Here is a 21282-nt window from a genome sequence, read left to right on the forward strand (position 1 = left end):
GGGGCATGCCATGGGAAGTGCTACTGTTCATCTCAGCGACCCCGAAAACTATGGATTCGACCCTGATATTGATCATTTTCGATCATTTTTACATATATCCTCCAAGCCTTCCCCAAGTTGCGGGGCTGAATTTAGATTTAAACTGGATCGGAAGTATTAGTGTTCGTCTCAGTGACCCTGAAGACTATTGATTCGACACTAATATCGGTCATATATCCCCCTCTCCAAAGTTGTGGGGCTGAATTTGGAGTGTCATCTGAAGTGTCATTGTTCATCTCTGCAACCCCGAAGCTATAGATTCAACATTAATATCGGTCATTTCGGGTCATTTTTAAATGTCTCTCCCCCTTCCGTACGTTCCACCGTTAAAGTGATATGATAAAAACCATCCCAGGCCCGAACGTCATCTGTGCTGAAAATTTGATCGAATCGGTCGGGTGGTTGAAATTACTAATTTTTATTTTATTTTTATATCTCACCCTCCTCCTCCTCCCCTAACAGGTAAGTTCTTCTGTCAGAGTGAATAGATAAAAACACTCTCAGGCCACAACCCCATCTACATTAAAAATTTGATCAAGATCGATCGGAATTGGGTGGTTCAAGAGATTGAGTAACATAGTCACTTTCAATTTTATAATATAGATAGATTTGAATCACCTTGTACCGTGAACGATCTCTCGATCTATGACATCATGAAGCACTGTGTGAAAGAGGAAAGCGGATCAAACACTTTATCACATTGACATACAGTATATCTTCGTACTTCATGTAGCAGATTTTAAAAGTTCTTTAAGAATTAAACATGATTCTAGAAGTTCGTTTAAACTCAATTATGCTCTTTTCTGTTTTCCCTTCTTTCTTTTTAGCACTGAAATAAAATCTAATTAAGAACAGAATTGTGTATTAGAACATAATCTTGATTTAATAGTGTTTCTGTTATTGTTGATTAGACATGTGAAACACGAAGAAAAAAAAACTAATCGTGTAATATTGTGTTCTTCCGTATTGCAGTTTCGGATCATTTCTTTCCTTACTGAACTGGTTAGAATTACTTCGTTATAATTAGAGAGTATGTGCGCTAGAATTGTTTACGGTTGTGTAATTTTTCTTTGTGTTCGAATGCTGTTGTTCCATTGCTGCTGGTGGTAGAATGTACTTAACGTATTCTAATTGGTAGCGCTTGACCACTTTCCAGATCCGTTAACCCTACTGTTTACCTCTCTCCTTCCCAATCCTTTCACACATTTTTCTTCGTCTTCGTCCTCTGCCTCGCCCAGAACATTGGTAATAGAGTGATACGTGTTTGGTACGGCCTTGGAAATGATATACCAGACTGAAAACAACGCGATCAACAGGGGAAAAAAACTCACATTCTGGGTAAATTGGGTTCTTTCATGGCCATGGTAGCAGATCGTGACCGTTTCTTTTGTTAAAATAACAAAAGAGTAGCTAGTTTGAAGTTTATAAAAGTGAATTTAGTATCACTAAGCAATTTTAGAAAACAGTGATTAATGTTCTTCAGTGTATAAATTGTGAAAGTAAATCCTTTGCATTAGTACCATTTTCTTGTGATTAAGTTGTCCGTAATAAGTTGATTGGGGACATTCACGAAATTCGTTAAAATTGTAGTCGCGAAATCTTTAATACACTTTATTTAGGAGGAGATAATATGGCCATTTTGAAGTTGTAGCTTACTCAAAGATTGGACTCGCGCTCAGTAATTTCAGTGGAGCTCATGCAAGTTCAGATTTAAGCTAGCTCAAGCTCAGGCTAGCGCTGTCTTAACTTTGCACACATGGCACTCCAGTTAATAAATAGGCATGATGGCTCAGTGGTAGAATGCTTACCTCTGGTGAGAGGTGAGAGTTTGTGGTGTTCGTGGATTTTTTTCAGAGTTGTGCTGTTTCTTTAGGGATGGCCAAAATTTTCCTGAATCGGAAATTTCACTTTCCGGATTTCGGAAAAATTCCGGAATTTTTCTGAAATCGGAATTTTATAAATTCCGGATATTTCCGAATTCTGAATTCTGGAGTATTTCCGACATTGGATTTTTTAAATTCCGGATTTTTTCCGAAATCTGAAATTTTACAAATTCCCGGTTTTTTCGAAATCCGGAATTTTTCTGATTTTACTGTACGTATTCCGGAAAGTAAAAATTCCAGAATTGGGCATCCCTAGTTTCTTCCCACATTTTCATTCCACAGATTCTTCCACGATATTTCACTTTCATTGAAAACTTGTCTCCTGCTCGCCTGGTTTTCTCCAGTTTCTTCCTTTCCTCTCATTTGCATTCTACCAATTATTTTATCATCGATCACTTTCGTTAATCATCCGATTCCTTAGCCTAAATATAATAATTGTGGGACGTCAAATCAGAAATTTCATTTCGTGAGAACCCAATTAGAAGTACACTCTGTCCTATCGAATTAATTCCATTGTGTATAATAGCCTGGAGGTAGTGCTAAGAACACATTTTTTTTTTTTTGTAAATTCTATTGTAATTGAATGTATTGCCATTTTGCATATACTTTGGGAGGAGTTAGTTACTTAACCTCCGGATAATTGTTTTGCATGCACGTTCACACCTGCGAGGAATGTTTTTGGCCTTGTTTCGGGAAGCTGCATATAAGAAAAATTCTCTTGTTCAAACGTAACTTTCGTTGTTTCATGCGTATATGTACTAAATTTTTGAGCTCGTAACTCATCGTGTCACTTAGTTAATTTTTTTTTTATGATGTTTTGTTACGAAAGATGTTCGAGAGGTTTATTTCTGAAAATCCTTCGACACTATGTATGTAATTTTTCGTGTGTTTCTGTTGCGTGTAGTTTGTGTGTCAACATAGCAGCATTTGTAGTGGATTTATATTCTTTTGTTTCCCTTGTAGCATCGACTAAAGCGATCACGCCAAATAGCTGACCGTAATATATGCAGTTAAATTAATGACCGCAAAATTGCCGTGCATCTTTGCTTCAGAGAATTACGTATTATAAGGCTGTGTAAATGGTCAGGTTCGGTGCTAAAAATAGAAACATTTAGGCTTACAGTACATAATCATACTATGCAAGGAAAGGCCTAGTTCTAATTAAAGTATCCACATAGATTTATGTAATAGGTTTGCTTAATGAAAATTCTTGAACTCATTTTGTCAAGAATACCAATTTTAAAAAAGATTCTTTTATTTTTTTCTACACATTTCCTTTTATGTCGTAGTTTACATATGAGGCTATTTGCTGAATTTCGTAGTTCATTTTCTAACGTTGTTTTTAAACACTATCTGCAATCTAAAGTTTTAAGAGTACCCTATTGTAGAGCTTTATTTTCGTAACAGCTGTGACGATATAACTATGCTTGTTAGTATATTCCTCGCCAAGGAGCGTAGGTATATATAGGATAACAGAATGACATGGTCTAGGTGTCATCCGATAAAGTGAATGACTCAAGAAAGTAGTGGGGCGTGGGATTCGGTCTTCTGGCAGGCCATTTGTTTGGTTTTCGTTATCTCAGCCAGCACTCCAAAAATTGTGTTCTAACCAGGTCCCTGTGGTAAGTGCAAAGTGTGACAGCGCTCCTCCTTGCACGAGTTTATCGATGTTTTCCTAGTTAAATAAGATAAACCAAACATACACCACCACCTCTACACGGCAGCCACTGAATTTCACTCCTCGTAGCGTGCTGCAATCTGCGTTCACTTATGGACAATCAAACTGTTGGTTATTAGAAAATGAAGAAAAGAAAACATAATCATATTGTGAATTGGTAGGCGGTACCTGATTCTATCCCATAATGTATTTGTACACAGTTTCATTAGATATTACTTGAACATTAAAATAATCAATATATAAACAACAAATTTTCAATGCCAAGTTCTCATCGTGGATCAACGTGGATAAAAAAGGAACTGTAAAAAGGTAGTTTTCGAGTGTTATATTGGATATTTCATACTTTTTAGCAAACACAATCACACGTTTTAAGTACCAGAAAAATTGAACAGGATGGCAGTTTTTTCACTATTGGGGAAACGTTAGAAAGTAAGGATAGAAACTAATGTAGACATGTTACGTTTACAACTTGCGTTTGAAATATCTGAATTTATATCAGAGATAAGGTTATCGGTGTTATCAGTGGATCAGCATATGTTAAATCTAATTAGATGGTATCAGTTAAATGGTAACTGATAAAGTAATCAAAATATATAAGATTTTTAGATTCCATTCTTTGTTCATAGATTTTATAATCCCTTAATGTCTTTAGTTACATTGGTTAACTTCATTTTCACTGTCATATACTGCTATGTATTTTTCTCCTCACTTGATTTCTACACAATAAAAAATCATTGTATTATTTATAAAACACTAGGTTTTTCTTTGTCTAGAGAGAGAGAGTGTGTGTGTGTGTGTGTGGCGAAAATAATCTTGATTACATGTGTAGCAAATAGCTTAAGTGGAACAACGTATCCAGTAAGCATCATTTATACACAACGCTAAATACCTGTGATCATCTCTCCAATTATTTATACAGTCATCAACAAAAGAGAGTAAGGTCACCGCATTTTTTCGAAAAATCAAAAGCCCTGAACCAAATGAACCACTATTTAGGACATAATTTTCACCATTTTATATAGGATCTGGTCTTCTCGAAAGAAAACCACTCAAATTGAAACATTTGTTTAAAAGTTGTTAATGTAAGAAAGTTTCTTGACTTCGACCAACATCTGTACTGCTACTGTATCTATATTTACAAGTGCATGCTATAATCGATTTAAAAAAAAAGACCAAAAAAAAAGTATTCCATGTCGTAAAGTTTAGTGAAGAATAACTAATAGCTGACCCGCAGTTCTTCACTAGAATAGCTCATCTCGGGAATGCTATCTCGGATTACATTGGTCATATCGTGAACTTCGTAGTGGACACGGTGTTCTCAGGGATTTTTCTTTCCTTAATACACCATTTTTACTATGTATAGTTGATTTACATCTTTATGTGAAAATAAATTCGTATTTAGTTAGACTTCTGACTTCAATGTTAAATTCAACCCTGGCATGTTAACATGAATAGCATCTTGAGTTTCCTCTTTGTTGAATTTATGCCAGTGGATGGCACATCCATATTCTCGAAAGAAGAAAAGGGGTCGCGGTGGATTAATGGTAGAATCCTCACCTCTCTTATTGAGGGCCCCTGGTCCTATTCTCATCCACGCGATTTTGTAGTGAACAAGAACAGATTTACTAGTGGTTCTCCCCCATTTTCATTCCACCAGTTTTTTCTTAGTCATCCGCCACCTTTACCGTAAAGGGCATCCGCCAGGTGAAGGTAACGTAACGTCTAGACTCGATCAAGTAGTTTTGCTAATTATTGTTTTCTTTTACATATATTTCCAGTGTTCTGACCGCAAAACTACGTAATTGAGTGGTGGGACTAAGTAATTCGAGTTAGGTATTAACTTAATATGTAAAGAAATTTCTAGACTTTGTCAAACGTAGATTTTATGATTTTATCTCAATAGTAATTATGATACAGAAAAGTTAGTCCGATACTCTCAGAAGAGAAAACTTAATATAAAGTAGGGATTTTCTAAAAAATTAAACATAAATTCTCTTCAAACTTACGTCTTCTTGACTACATGTGAACATATATTAAATGCGTAGTAGCCCACCCAAGGAGACAATCAACAGTTACTAGAATTAATTTTGCATTACATTTACAAGTGTAAGTTTCTTTACATTCATGAGGTGTAAAACGTATTTTTTATGTAACAATAATTATTATTCATTACTGATAATGACTTGTTTACAGTTGCAATGAACTTCTGTTAAGCTGTTTGCTTCAGTAAACGATCCTATGCATCTTAATTCTAAATTCAATTTAGATAAGAGTGATACTGTGTATTGTAAAAGCGAGCATTGTTTTTTAATGAGATTTTCATAGTCTTATCCTTTACCGAAATATCCGTTTCACCGAAATAAAATTTTCGCCGAAATATCCGTTTCACAATTCTCCTCTTTAGGCGTAAGGAATTGTACTGTATAAGGTAAGTTGGGGAATTGTGATATACTTTTAGTACTGATTTTTTTATTTTTTTTCTTGGGTATCAGGGGATACCGAAACATGGATATTTAAATAAAACTCGTATTAGTTCTTGTGTACTGCTTTGAACCGCTTGATAAGTCCCGTATTTATCAAGCTAAAGCCTTTTAAAAGCGCAGGGTTTCATATTTTCTGCGGTTTATAACTCTAAAGGCGTTTTCGGACCTGTGTTTTTTACAACTTCATTTTTCTTTCATTTGATATAGGGAATCACCTCTAAAATTATGACGGTGTTCATTAACACCCTGTATATGAATAGCTCTTGCAAAGAAGTATTCATTTAATTCAACTTCGACCTAATTAGCACTGTAGTTAGCTTTATGGCGTTACTTTGTGTGATTATAAGACGCCAGATCTGTAAGTTGTTGCTTACCGCAAAATATATATTCCATTCCTAACATACTTTGTTACTTTTCGTTATTTCTCTTCCTCTTAATTTTTTTTATTACCGGAGATGCTGTGAAGTATAACGTTCATTGATTCTGAAATCGGAGTTTTTTTTTTTTTAATTTAAGGAAAGCTTCTTTTAATGAATGAATTCCATTGAAACAGATGCCAGAATGAAAAGTATTGCGTTTTGTTCAATTCTCATATAACCTGTAACTCAGTACTAAAAACCAGGATAGGTGGGGTTATAGGTAAACAAACTTTTACATAGAGCTAAATGAAGCTGTGCTCCTTTGGTTTTTGAAAATAGTAGATATAAAAATATGCTATTCGAATTATTTTTTTTTTTTTTCAATAAAATGAAAGCCTTGTAATACGGCCATGTCTGTTTTTAACAGATCATAAAATATCACAGATTGGCAAGAGGGACAGATTGTTTTTTTTTAGCTTACTAGTAACTGGTACTTACATTTTCACATGTTTGCTAACATTTGCTTGTATATGCGGGTTTTGCTATAATGCGGTTTTTACTATTACATATATTTGCAAATTGGTGATAGGTTTGCCAGTTCAGACTTTTAGAAAAACCAATAAAAGCAGTGATGGACACTATTTATACATAGATGAAAATTCGAATCAAGTATTGGCTGTGTTATGACGAAACCAATCAAAGAATGAGGGCCTTAGGCCATGTAAGTTTGTGGTGGGCCATCATGTCTAAGAGATCTCTCAGGATTCTCCCGTTTCTTCCTTCCATAATCATTCACTTTCATTAATTAATTTTCAAGTCTCTGTTAGCGTAAGTACGAATTTGTGGAGCGCAAATCTGAAAGATTTCATTCTTATTTACAATTAAAGACATACTCATTTTTTTTCTTTTTTTATTCTTTGCTTTTTTGAATAATTCATATATATAATCAAAGAACTTTCTGTATTATTTAGTTTATAAAAATACTTTTTTTTTTTTTTTATTCTTGAAGTGGTTTATTCCATGTTTTTGTGTTGAGTAAATTTAGTTAAAATCCATTATAAATAGACCTTGAATGATGCTGTTTTTCCATAGCGCATACATTTCTTGGAAACAATTTACGTATTGTAGAGTCAGAAACAGTATTAAGTATTATATAGGTTGGAGATATAATTTCTTATACCTCCAACTTTGTTTCTGACTGCAAAATGTACTCATATATATATATATATATATCCTAAACGCCAGTTCACTACTTTCTACCAATATTTACAGATTCAGTATCGTTGATTATTAGGATATTTGGTCCTCCGTTAGTAAGATTGATGAGAGAGTGTGGAGATTTCTTTCGGTTTCAGAAATTATATGGAACAGGTTACATGAAGGATAAAGAGGTGCAGTCGAGAAGACGAAGCTAAAATGTCAGAGTTAACATGCAAGTTCATTTACTTGCTATAAAATAATCATTACAGTAGACTATAGTATGTTACAGTTCATCATGCACATTGTATGATGAATGTAACTGGTCCATAGTAATGAGTGGTTCAAGCATGACGTATTTCCTTCAGTACTTCTGACATTGTACTTTTCGGTGGGTTCCAAAGAAATGTACTCTATGTGTAACTTAAAGTGGTCGTGTTTGGCGCTGATCTATAAATACAATATAACGAAAGAGAGAATTTCGATTTTTTAGAGCCTTTGTTAAGTTAATATATCAAAGGTTAAGGAACAAAAGAAAACGTATCTGCAGTATGATAAATGTAAAACACACACCGGTCTGTGTTGTCTTTACCTAGCAGGCTTATTGTTTGGAACCGAAACTTCGTCTTTTGAATCCTTACACTTTTATCCGGGGTGACGAAATTACTTGATTCATCAGTTGGTATGAACTTAAAGATAGGATTGTTAATGGTAACAGAACCGAAAAGGTTTCGGGTTCCGGTAGCAGTTCCGGAAGCTAATTAAAAGTTTAAATTAAATATGTTTCGGGAAGAGAATCGAAATACAGATATATATTTTAATATCATTAGTTGCAAACGTTGTGAACTCAAGATTGTTCCAATCTGCAAACAGTGTTCAGCAACTGCGATATGATAACTCGAGGGATCCATCTATAGCATTTTTTTTTTAATTTACTTTAAGTTCTGCTTCCACTTCAATATCGAAAAAAAATGAAATGAAATCTTTGAGTTTTACGTCCCACAGTTATGCCGGTTGGGCTAAAGAAGACGGTGATGACGACTAATGAATGAAATGGTGGAATGAAGAAAGTGGGAGGAAACGGGAGAACTCCGAGAAAACCCACGCACACGGTGTTTGTCCACCACAAAGTTCACTTGGCGGGGGCTGGGATCGAACCCGGGACCCCAAACACCAGAGATGAACGCTCTACCAGTGAGCCACCGCGGCCCCACTTCAATATCGAGTTGATTCTAGAACTGGTACTCACATTTCCTAAAAGTTCCGCGCTCAGAATCGTTTTCCAAAACCCAGTAGAACCCATCGTACGCTCCGTAGTTGCGAACAACCCTGCACACGAATTAAACATTACGTAGTAAATCATTGGTTTGAGACCAGGAAGATTTCTGACCTAAGTTCATCTTCTGTTTCAGTCCTGTTGTAAACAATTTCGGTCTTCCTCCTCAACGCTGCATGTTGATGAGAGATTAAGCTCGGATCGGGTCTCTAGGACCGCTTACAACCTTCAATTAATTTCTGCGTGAAGGATAACAGATTGCATTGTGAAACAGGGAATCATTCTTTAGTGTGGTGTGAACCACTGGTCAGTTATAAGGTCACAATTACAACACAATGTTTCGTAAATAATGCAGAAAATTCCCACAACCCGTGGAGCCTAAACAATATTTTCATTTATTAGTATGCAGTTGACCCACTTAGTGAACTTTTTTCTTTACACTCCATGTGTTTTACATCGTACTGACCATGCTATGAGAACTTCGTTTGACGAAGTTTTTTTTTCCTTTTCTATTTTTTTTTTAAAGTTGCGAACTGTTTTGTAAGCTTTTAGAAAATAGGTTATGCATAACAATTTGACTACTGTGTTTGTGATTTTTTTCATGGACAAAATTAAGAAATTGGTACCACAGATTGTTTCCAGAGCTATGTTTTTAATATATAGGCTTTATAGTATGTTTGTTTTCATTGTATTTTTACTGCACGATTTGTTTGTGCTCTTCAAATCACGTGCATGAGCGAAGAATGTAGAATTGTTAAATAATGCATATGAACCTCATTAACTTAACCTCTTAAAGCAAGTAATACAATTAAACAGAAAGATCGTAAACTATTAGTATGTATTACGGCCACGTGTATTTAATAAAGAAGAATTCTCTCTTGTTACTGATTTAATAAAAATACTTAACAAACAATTGGTAATGATTTTGTACCACTCTCCATCAAATTCGAAGAGGAGTAAATAATTGATTTTTTTTTTTTTTAATGTTTTGAATACATTAATGTCGGTTCATTTCAGTGATGGTGAACAAATATTGTAAATAGTGATTTTTTTTTAAAGCTATTCGGACGTTAAACAAAAAGAAAGAACAAATATCTAAATGAAAAACGAATTGTTTACTTACGTTGAAAGCAGAAGGTATTTGCGGTTTTCGTTTTGCTACAAAAATTCATTCTCTGCTGAGTGACTTGAACCGGAAAATGAGAGATTTTAAACATAGATTAAGTCAATTTTAATATAGTAGCTTAATTGAACGAACATTTGGAACGTAATGCCCTCATGTGTACACTCTAACTAAGTAACTATATGGCTTATGGATCTCGAGGTTCAGTGCCGCGTTCACAAAAACTCTCCACTGACTTCTATCCTTAGCCAACTGAATCCAGTTTCTACTTTATATTTCTATTTCTGCGAGATCTATCTTAATATTGTCTTCCCATCCGTGCGTAGGTCTTCCAGTTACGTGTATACACTCATATTTCAAAAACGCACACATTATTATTATTATTATTATTATTATTATTATTATTATTATTATTATTATTTGCAAATGTGGTAATTTGATAGAAATTTAATACATGACCGAAGAAAAGGAAATTTGCATTATATAATGATGCTAACAGAAATGTCCGTTCTTCGCATGGTGAGAATGAGATTTAGTGAATATAAAACGGAATATTTCAATACTATAGAAGCATTTCCACTTTAAAGACAGAATTTTCGAAAACGCAGCAAGTGTTCATTGGTTTTGAATAAATAGTTTATTAACCGAATTTTACAACTTCACGTTCTGTGAATCCTCGTATTGAGCATTTTCTGAATACAAAATCTGAAATATGAATCTTATAGAAATCTCCCCGCCCTTTTTTCTTCTTTAGGTGCGAGATTTTTGAAATAACCGAAACACGTATACAGTTATTTCTAATAAGGTTATATGCCGAATTTCATCTTCTAACTTCAGGGGTTCGTAAAGTACTCTGTTCTTGTCAAAACATTTAAACCCTCTTTACCCACGTATTTCCAACAAAAAAAAAAAAAAAAAAAAAAAAAAAAAAAAAAAAAATCCTTGTTTTCGTATCAAAATGAATTTTCCGTCCAAATTTCACATTTCTACTTAGAACTTCGTAAGATACAGATATGTTTTCAGTTTCTTTGCAGATGGATGAAGAATATGTGGGCATTCGTCAGACACAAGAATTTTCGTCATTTTTCTAAACACTATTAATTGATTACTTGTACTAAATACGATAGCTTTTTTTGGGCAAATAACTGCCAGAGTAAAAGTACGTTTCGTTGGATTTTTCTTTCTTTCATAACCCAATAATAAATATGAAGTGATGTGATTTTATGCGAATTTATTTGAGGTGGCTTGTTCTTTCTGAAGGATGGTTTCAGCTTTGCTTTCTGTTCAAAGACACATCTCATGTCTTATGAATAGTAAGAGGAAATAAATTAAATAAATAAGTAAATAAATAAGCAACAGCGTGCTCTGAAATTGATAGATACGGCTTTACCTACCATTTGGTAATTGTTTGTTATAAATCTGCATTTGAAAAGACCTTCTAATCATGTATAGCCACGAGGGAGTTCCGTTCACAACTTGAAAATTAAAACATTGTTTCTGTGGATGTCCTAAAAGTTTGTGACACCTTTAAAGATATTTTTGTTTGTTTACTTTTTATACAGCTGCATTATATGTTTATTTCATGCTATTGCAATCACTTTGAAATATATATATATATATATCCCAGATACTTCTGTAATAACGTCCATATTAATTTGAACTCACGAACTTTGTGAAACTAACTTTAGAAATAACTAATGTTACATTAAAAAATATTATTATCTATGTGGCCCGTCTGCGTGATTTATTGTGTTTGAAAATGAGGAGGTAGTACTTAATTTTCGCAACAATTTAGAGCTGAGTTGAACCAAGTTGAGGGTCTATTGACAGAAGAACATGGGACCTAATAATATGTTTCTGTTGAGTGTGTTACGAATTACAAGAGAATAAATAAATAAAAATAGTAAAGTGTTCTCCGTATTCTCGCTTCGTACATGAACATCATGACCATTAACAGAATTTGCACTACTTGACATTTTATAGAATTTCTAAATTAGTTTGCATATAGTCTTGTCTGCTCTGCTTATGGCAATACATTTCCTCGTAAAAAAAAAAAAAAAAAAAAAAAAATTGCAGTAATGTCAAATATAATGCGGAGACAGACAGTCATTGTAAAGACATTTTTATAGAAGGATATGGATTTGATAAGAAAATACAAAATGTTCAGTTCTTTCATAATACGCACATATACATTTTTTTTATTATTTATTTTAGAGGAGGATTACTGTTATTTTCCCATCATCCATTTTAGTAATTTACGTACTCAAATACAACAATGTTCAAGAAAAAAATACCTTCTTACATTACCGTTGTAGATAGCCGTGAGTATTTTACTAATTATCCTGACTAGTTGGCGCCGGAGAAAGTGGATGTTTAGTTTTTATGTTGTATTGTACAGCTAATCGGAAAAAGATGGGAAAAATAAATAAATAGCTGAATAATGGCCAAAATGAAAAATATTACGATTGGGAATGTTAAAAATGAGTACATATTAAGAATTAATTACAAAGTATAAACTAATTGGAATAGTAGTAAATGAAACCAAGAAGTACAAGTAATAGTATTAGGGAAATACTTTGTATAATTACTTATAAAAAATTGGGTACCATGTAATATATTGACTCCCTTTTACAACAACGCGGTACACGAACAAGAAAACAATCTTTGTCGAAGCAATAACATTTTGTGCAAGAAAGCAATTATTTTTTTTTTAAACTCAGTCTTAATTTTTGCAATATTAGTACTTTAAGAAAGGTAAATTAAATTGTCTTTATAAAACAAGATTGAATGAAGTTAGAACAAGCTGAGCATGATTTTCTCTCTTCGTTATCGATATTACTACATGTAAATTAATTTTCAGCATTAAGAAAACATACATAGTGATCGGTACGAGAGAATTATTTTTAGTCTTCAGTAATATTCAGTCTTTAAATATTTACATTAGTGACATTTATTGTAAACCATTAATTGGTGATGTCTGTTTTAGTTCCGTATTGAAGTAGCATTTTCGTTTTTCTAGTAGTTAGATTAGAATTTACTAATATTATGCTTGGAATAATAAGCTTGGATGTGTTTTCATTTTATTTACTGAAAAGCGCCATATTCTTTTGACTTAAAAAAAAATATCGCATACGAATTATGACATAGACATACTCAACGTTATATTATAAATGACTTTTAATTTTAGAAACAACATGATAATAAAAGTACTTATTACATTTGACAGATAAATAAAATACTTCTAAACATCGTGTGAACGTCACACTACGATATATATATATTCTTCTTATAATAGAAGAAATGTGTAATCCTTTGCTCCTGATACACAAGATAAACTTTTTAGTCATGTATTATTAAGTCTAAAACGATGTGTTTATCCTTGAATAGTTAATTGTTTTCAAAACAACACAAACATTCTTTTGTCGTAAGAATCACTGATGATCACTTGCAATGATGATTCCGGAATTGCATAACGGTTAATTGATGTTTTTCTGGGATTGATTAAAAAGAAGTACTTAATTTACTGAAAACAGCAATACTTCCACTGATCACTGATGTGTATGTAGGAATTTCTACTATTTCACATTCCTGTAATTCTTACTCACTTTAACTTCACATATTACGTGGCACAGTATTGAGCAAACATCATACACACACTCACTCACATTGTAAAAAAGAGTACATGTAATATGCACAGTACACACTCACAATAATTACACATATCAGATATTTCACTTAATTTTAAAATTGCATCTGGAAACTATCACTTATTAAAAACTTTACAGATCATGATATACAGATTTGTATCTCATCTCTCATATCGTCACTTATGTCCAGACACACTTTGGACATCTTAGTGAATTAAAAAAAAAAAAAAAAAAATTATATTTAGCCTTGATGAAATGATGAAACATTTGACACCGTAGGAAATAGTTAACACAACTCATATGTTTTTGTTGCAGCTTCACTTCCCAGATTCACTAAATTGTGCGTTTGATCGTGAAGAATAAACATCCCGCTTGGATGAAGGGTTAGAATTTTCAGATGGTCTTGACTGGACATTTGTATCTACGTTTTTATTTCTTGCTGTTCTGCGAAGTATCGCTTGGGGCGTGAGAAAGTAATAATGTCCACCATTGTTTCCTGGTAGCCCATATGACACTATAGAACCTTGTGGAAGTCTATTTTTTTGACTGTTGGGTTTTGTTACAACAGGATTAACGTACTCACTTCCTGGGTGAACACTAGGTAGTGGTTTCTTGTAGTTCACAAGGATGTCATCATGAAGTGGAATTGCGGTTGATGTTCTGTAAGGTAGGAAGGTGGTTGGTTGGACAGGTTTCTTCACTGGGACCTCGGTAACAGGAGTTTCTTGAAGAGCTACTGGTGGTAGGGGTGTTGTAGCACTTTGGAGTTTCTGTCCAAAAACAGAAAAGTAATGTTTTGTTATATCGTCGAGAGCTTCGTCCTGTGGTGTGTAGTATGAAGATACTGGAGCTTCTGTAACAGATTGAAAATTGTTTATGTTGTTTTGATAATCTGGTTTTGGTGATACAATATTTTGTTTGTAGCTTTGTTGGTTACTGGGGTCTACATATACATAGGATGGCACTGGACTTGGCGAAATATTTTGTCCGTTATCTCCTGTTAGCACGTAATAATATTGAGGCGCACTTGTTGTTTTTGGAGATTCCTTGGGTACATTATATAAATAGATAGGCTTTGGAGTGGGTGATACGTTATTCTGGTAGTACTGATTGGTAGGAACAATTGGCACTGCTGGAGAAGGCGAAGGCTGTCCATTGTAGTATATTGAGGGAGGTGTAATTGTGGTTGTAATTCCACCCTTCTGTGGCGATCTACTGTAACCTTGGTTTCCATAATACTGTGGATTTTGAACACCATTTATGTGATCTTGAATGTTCTTATATCGCTGATTATCTTCGTAAACGTAATATGGATGTGGTGATGGCTTTCCTCTGTTGTCAATTGTTCCAGGAGTATTGTAAATAATAAGTGGTGGTTGAGCTGTAGTTGGATTTTGACCCCTAACATGTTGAAGCACACGTGGATCTTCGTATACAATTATGGGTTTCATAGATGGCTTTAATTTATCTTGAACGATTGGTCTTGGAGTATTGTAGTAGTATACAGGTGGACTAGGCGTTGTAATTTTAACTTGATCTGGGTTTTGGTAGGCGTAAACTGGTCGTGCCGAAGGTCGTTCCTTACCGTTGCCAGGATTCAAATAGTAAAACAAAGGAGGTTGTGTAGTTGTTGGTGCTTTAACATTTCGTAATCCTGATGGATCATTATAAATATAATATGGTTGAATTGATGGTGGAACAAGATTTTGCTTTGTGTTTGTTTCTGGATATATATAAACTGGTGATGGTGTTGGTGTGAAATTGTTATGAGGAGGCTCATAAACGTAATATGGTTTCGGTTTCGGTCTTGATTTGAGAACATTTTCCGGAAGGTTTACACTTACTACTGGTGTCGCAGTTGTAATACCTCCTCCCTTAGTAATCTTCTGTGGATCGTATATGTATATTGGTCGTTGTGTAGGAGGCACTACTTTTTTACTTGTGGTAACGATATATTGCACTGGCGGATTAGGTCGTTCTACAATAGTTATTTCAGGACTCTTCACTTTTCCGTGCTTTCCTCCTCTGACAGGGTCATCAAATTGACTGTATGGACGTTTCGGTGGAGCAGGAGTTGGTGTTCCATATTTGACATCATGTGGATTCTTCGTAATGTAGTATGTTGTTCGTGGTGGTGATGGAGTTGTCACTGAGTTGTAGTTATAGTAAGGTCGTTTTGTAGGTGGCGGCTTACTAGGAGGTCTGGGCGTAGGTCTATCTAAAACTGTTATTGTATTTCCAAACACTTTGTTTGGTGGTGGTGGTTGAGGCGTTGGCCGGAACGTAGGTCTCAGCTTTGGTCTTCGCATTTTCGTAATACTTGTATCATTTTCCAGTGGTGCAAAGAAGTTCGGTGGTGGTGGTAGAACAATTCCCGGCACAAGTGGTCCTGGTGGGACTTCAGTACTGTTGTCCTTAGGATAATAGAAATCGTAAGGCGGCGGATAAAATATTGAAGGGTCGTCGTCTATTATATCCGTTAGGTTCTCTGGAGGAATTGGTCGGGGTGGGAATCCTTGGGGTGGTCCTCCTGGGAAGAAGGGTGGCCGGAAGGGTGTTCCGTTGTTTGGTGGTGGGAAAAATAGGGGTGGTGGGTAGGGAGGGATCTTGGTTCTGTTTCCACCAGGCGGGAAGAAGAAAGATGGTGGTAGTAGCGGGATGCGAGACATGTTTGTCGGAGGATAACCCAGTGGAGGCATTTGTCCCAAGTTCGTTCCATTCTGCGGCCGAAAACCCTGTGGGAAAAACGGGAACGGCGGGTTCATCGGCCCACCGCTCCCGGGTGTGAAGTTTCCCGGCGGGGGAAATAGTGGAAAAGGTAAGAAAGGCAAGCGAGAATTGTTATATGGATTTCCACCAATAAATTCAGTCGGACCTCCGTCATACAGCTGGATTGGAAATGGGGGAGGAACAGATGGATTTGCTGGTATTTTGACTTGTCGTGGAGGTGCTTCGTAATCATCAATTGGTTTCCATACATTGTTATCAAACGTTTCTTTTTCAGGAAACGCTCCTCCTTTAAGCACTAAAACATGCCCTTCAGATAGCCATATTTCGTTCGGGTTCAATCCTCCTAAATTTTCCATCACATCATTGGGAACTTCATCATTATCAGCATAGCTGATAATCCCTGGACGCTTCGGGTGATGACGGAATAATTCTTGAATGAGACCATATTTTCCGTCTGCAACTTGTTGCGAAAGAGTCTTTGATTCATCATCGTCGTTGGTTGTAGAATTTTCTTCCTTGGTTTCTTCAGCATTTGGTATTGTGTTTTCTGTAATTGACGGCAACGGAGTAGTGGTAGTGGAGGTTGTACGTATCCTAACGTGTCCACCGACGACACGATGAATTGTGGACCTTGGAGGAGATGTGGTAACAGTCGAGGGATTCCTTTCCCTTGACCGCTGTCTGGGAATCGAGGAAGTAACCTCTGGAGCAATGGTAGTTCCCTCAGGTCGACGAGACAAAGGTACTATGCGAGATCCAAAGTTATCTTGCTTGAATCTTGGCGGCATAAATTTTAGTTTCCTTATTCCTTGTTTCTCGTCATCGGAATCATCCGTAGATGTTTGTCTATTCGCACGTACAATCTGAACCGGTGAGCGACTAAATGTTGATGGTTCATGTTGAAGACTAGATATATCGTCATTTACCTTCGACGTTATGTCGATTATTCGTCGTCTCTCTGTAAATCCCAAACTAGCAAGCTGGGCCAGGAGCAGAAATGTTGGTAACCAATCCATCTGAAAAGAGTAGAAAGGAGAATTTAGTTTATAACACAATAACTGCGCTTTACGACAATAGTAATAATACATGTAATTATAATTACGTAATAAAAATGAACAAATATGTAATCTATATATATAAAAGAGAACGTACAAATCCTTTGTTCCCTCATCACGCTAATACGGCTGAACCAATTTCTTTTATTTTTGGGGGGTTATTAGGATTTGGACCCTAGATGGTTTTTATCATATCACTTTAATTTTTAATTACCAGTGTCTTGAGATAATTGACCATTCAAGTGTCCATAACGTACAAATCCTTTGTTAGATCATCATAGGTAAAAATAAACGTATTTATATGCAACCCGCATGACCGTGTCACTCGGCGGGTTAACATAAATGACAGGCGCTATAATGTTAACATTTACTGCAATCACTTGAAAGCGAAAAAGTAAAAATTATCTAAGTAACAAAGTTTATTGCGTTCCGGGGTGACCGCAGCGAAGCGGGGCGGGTTAACATAAATGACAGGCGATATAATGTTAACATTTAATGCAATCTTCTATGGTTTTTATCATATCACTTGAAAGCGAAAAAGTAAAAATTATCTAAGTAACAACGTTTATTGCGTTCCGGGGTGACCGCAGCGAAGCGGGGTGAACGCTGCTAGTCATAAATAAACAGGAAGCAACAAATTTACGTTCTGCCCTGTAAGTTGAATTGGAAATGCTGTCAAAATTTTGCCAATTGTACACTCATGTCTAAAATGATTGTCGCATATCAATGACTATCTTGTAAGAATATAATTTGATAATGATTTTGTAGGGTACTTTTAATACTGATACTGTGTATATAATCGGGAAATATATATTTGTAGTAAATTTCATAGGACAAGAAAGTTTTATCGTTCTTATTTACTGCCCTTTTAACATGAAATTTGCCACATGCATGTCTTTGCCGATTATACACATACTAACATTATACGAGGGCTGCTATATATATTTCTGGCCTAATAATGAAAATACGAATATTTATCAACGAAAATGGTTTTATTGTTTTTCAAAATATTCTCCATCAAGATTTATACACTTTTGCATGCGCTCAAACCAATTTTCGAAGCACTTTTTCCACTCCGATTGAGACACCTCCAAAACATGGTTTTTGAATGCTTCAACAGCATTTTCTGGCGACGAAAATCGTTGACCACGCATTTTTTTCTTGATGTGTGGGAATAAAAAGAAGTCATTGGGTGCCAAGTCAGGGCTGTACGGCGGATGACCCATCACTTCGACGTTTTGGCCGGTCAAAAATGCGCTGGTTTGAGCCGATGTGTGAGAGCTCGCATTGTCATGGTGCACAATGATTCGTCTTCTCTTGTTCATTTTTCGAATTTCTCCGAAGACTTCAGGCAAACAAATGGTGGTGTACCACTCAGAATTGACCGTCCTACGTTGCTCAAGCGGAACAGTCGCCACATGACCAGTTATGCCGAAGAAACAGGCGACCATTTGCTTCGAAGTGCTTCTTCCACGAACAACTTTCGTTGGATTTGGCTCGTCTTGGAAGACCCACACGGTCGATTGCTGTTTTGTTTCGGGCTCATACGCATAGATCCATGATTCGTCACCTGTGACGATCTTATAAACGTCTTTTGAAGCACCGCGATCGTATTTTTTCAGCATTTCTTTACACCAATCCACACGAGCTTTCTTTTGAGCGATTGTCAAATTGTGCGGGATCCAACGAGAACAAACCTTTTTTACGGCCAGGTGTTCATGCAATATCGAATGTATGCTGGTGGAAGAAATGCCTAGGCATGCCTCTATCTCACGGTAAGTCACATGACGGTCTTGCATTATCAGTTCACGTACGGCATCGATGTTTTCTGGCACAACGGCTGTTTTTGGACGACCTTCACGGAATTCGTCTTTGAGCGAGCGTCGGCCACGATTGAATTCGTTGTACCAGTTTTTCACAGTGCTATAGGATGGTGCTTCGTCGCCATACAAAGATTTAAGTTCATCGATGCACTCTTGTCGTGATAATCCACGTCGAAAGTTGTGAAAAATGATCGCACGAAAATGTTCACGAGTTAATTCCATTTTTTTGCCAAGTTGATTTCTTCAAGTACCTGTAAAAGAAAAAAAAATTGTCGTAAGTCAAAAAGTTCTGAGTACATTTATGCTACAAAATGTCAAACTTTCCAATGGAAATGTCAGATTGCACCTGGCAACACTTAGTGTTGCCTAGGCCAGAAATATATATAGCAACCCTCGTAAGAAATACCGGGCGAAATCGTTATCAAATTATATTCCTATAACAACATATTTATAGCCCCCAATTACGACAATAATTTTAGACATGAATGTGCGACCACTTTTTAATACTTCCAAGAGATTAAGAGATATGAATTTAGGATTAATAAAAATAATAACCGAAAAAATCTTTTAATCCAATGCTTTTATAAAATGAAAAGGATAAGATAATGTTTGGTGGAGTAAAATGAAGAAACTAACACAAAAAGGATTGGGCTCTTTTCTTAAGGTTGAGAGCTCGCGCCTAATGCTTTTAGTGTTAGTTTTATTTTTTCTCCATCAAATCCTTTTATTCTTTTTATAAAAGCATTTGTAAAAGCTTTATTATTATTATTATTATTATTATTATTATTATTATTATTATTATTATTATTATTATTATTATTATTATTATTATTATTATTATTATTATTATTATATTTTGTAGTCTTCAATTATCCTGCAATCAATCCCTTACTCTTAGCTTTCTTAACTTGAAAAATACTTCGTGATTTCAATGTGTGAGCTTACAATATTTTGTTTTCTAAGAACATCTTACAAAACTTGCAACAGTTTATAAAATTTATGGGAAAGAATAAATACTCAAACCTATTGACCAAGTTAAGGGATCGCGTTGTCTGCAACCAGCTCCATTTCAATAAGAACTTGGGTTGTATAAGCAACAGGCGCTTAATAATTATTTCTAAATAATTAAATTTTAGTAATTTTACATTTAAACGATAAGTTACAACGAACACTATGTGAAAATATTATATTGTCATCCAGTTTAAGTATCTAAAAATTTCAGAGTTCTTGTTAGTATGGAAGTGTGTGCGAGCAGTTTAAGTTGCAACATTTGACAAACAAATAAACAAAATTAGTTAAAGCATTGTAAAGAAAATGAAGAACGAACTTTAGAAACAACATAAACACAAAGTTAAAAAAAAAAAAAAAACAGCTACAAGAAAAGTATGTATGTACATTTTTTTATTTATTCATAATACAACTCTTTAAGTGTCATACACATGTAGAGCCTCCCTGTCAGTAGGTTTGTGCTTTTATCTGTAAGTGGTATTGCAGCAGGAAGTGATCTTATTTTCGGGTGTTACTAGAGAGGAATGAAAGTACCATACGAAAATTGATCCATCGTGGCTTCGATAAAGAGAAAGAAGAAATATGATGGCTGCTCATGTATTTCGCTGTTCAGATTGAACTGACTTGTTATGGAAGATGAAGATACCGCTGAAGAAAGGCAAAGAACGGAGTATGTGAACGAGTCAGAGAAGGATTACCATCTTAAAAGAATATTGTCTACTGTTGTTTGAAGAGATGTTGATACTACATACAAACACCGAACATTTATTTCTCATATATTAAAAAACAAGTTTCGAAAATCAACATGAATTCTCAATTTCCGAATATTATAACATGTGTTTACGTAAAATTCTGCTTCCTGAATATGATGTTTCCACAAACTTCGACCCCCCCCCCCCACACACAAAATCTTAATCAGGAGTTGTTTTTTTAAATTTACTTTTTTATTGTTTCGTTGCCAAAGTTTAAGGGGACAGCCAA

General features: G+C 35.1%; 2 protein-coding genes across 2 annotated transcripts in view; one reads left to right on the forward strand and one right to left on the reverse strand.

Moving 5' to 3' along the window:
- The window catches only part of Naa15-16 (N-alpha-acetyltransferase 15/16), a 261582-nt gene that overhangs the window by 91965 nt on the left and 148335 nt on the right, over positions 1 to 21282 (forward strand). The window lies entirely within an intron of this gene.
- On the reverse strand, positions 12580 to 17203 carry LOC145670628 (uncharacterized). The gene has a single exon (XM_081739421.1). The coding sequence runs from the start codon at positions 17201 to 17203 to the stop codon at positions 14003 to 14005; it is 3201 nt and encodes a 1066-aa protein (XP_081595547.1). The 3' UTR covers positions 12580 to 14002.

Source organism: Thermobia domestica, chromosome 14 (genome assembly GCF_964235325.1).
Source record: "Thermobia domestica chromosome 14, izTheDome1.hap1.1, whole genome shotgun sequence".
In the NCBI taxonomy this organism is placed as follows: domain Eukaryota; kingdom Metazoa; phylum Arthropoda; class Insecta; order Zygentoma; family Lepismatidae; genus Thermobia; species Thermobia domestica.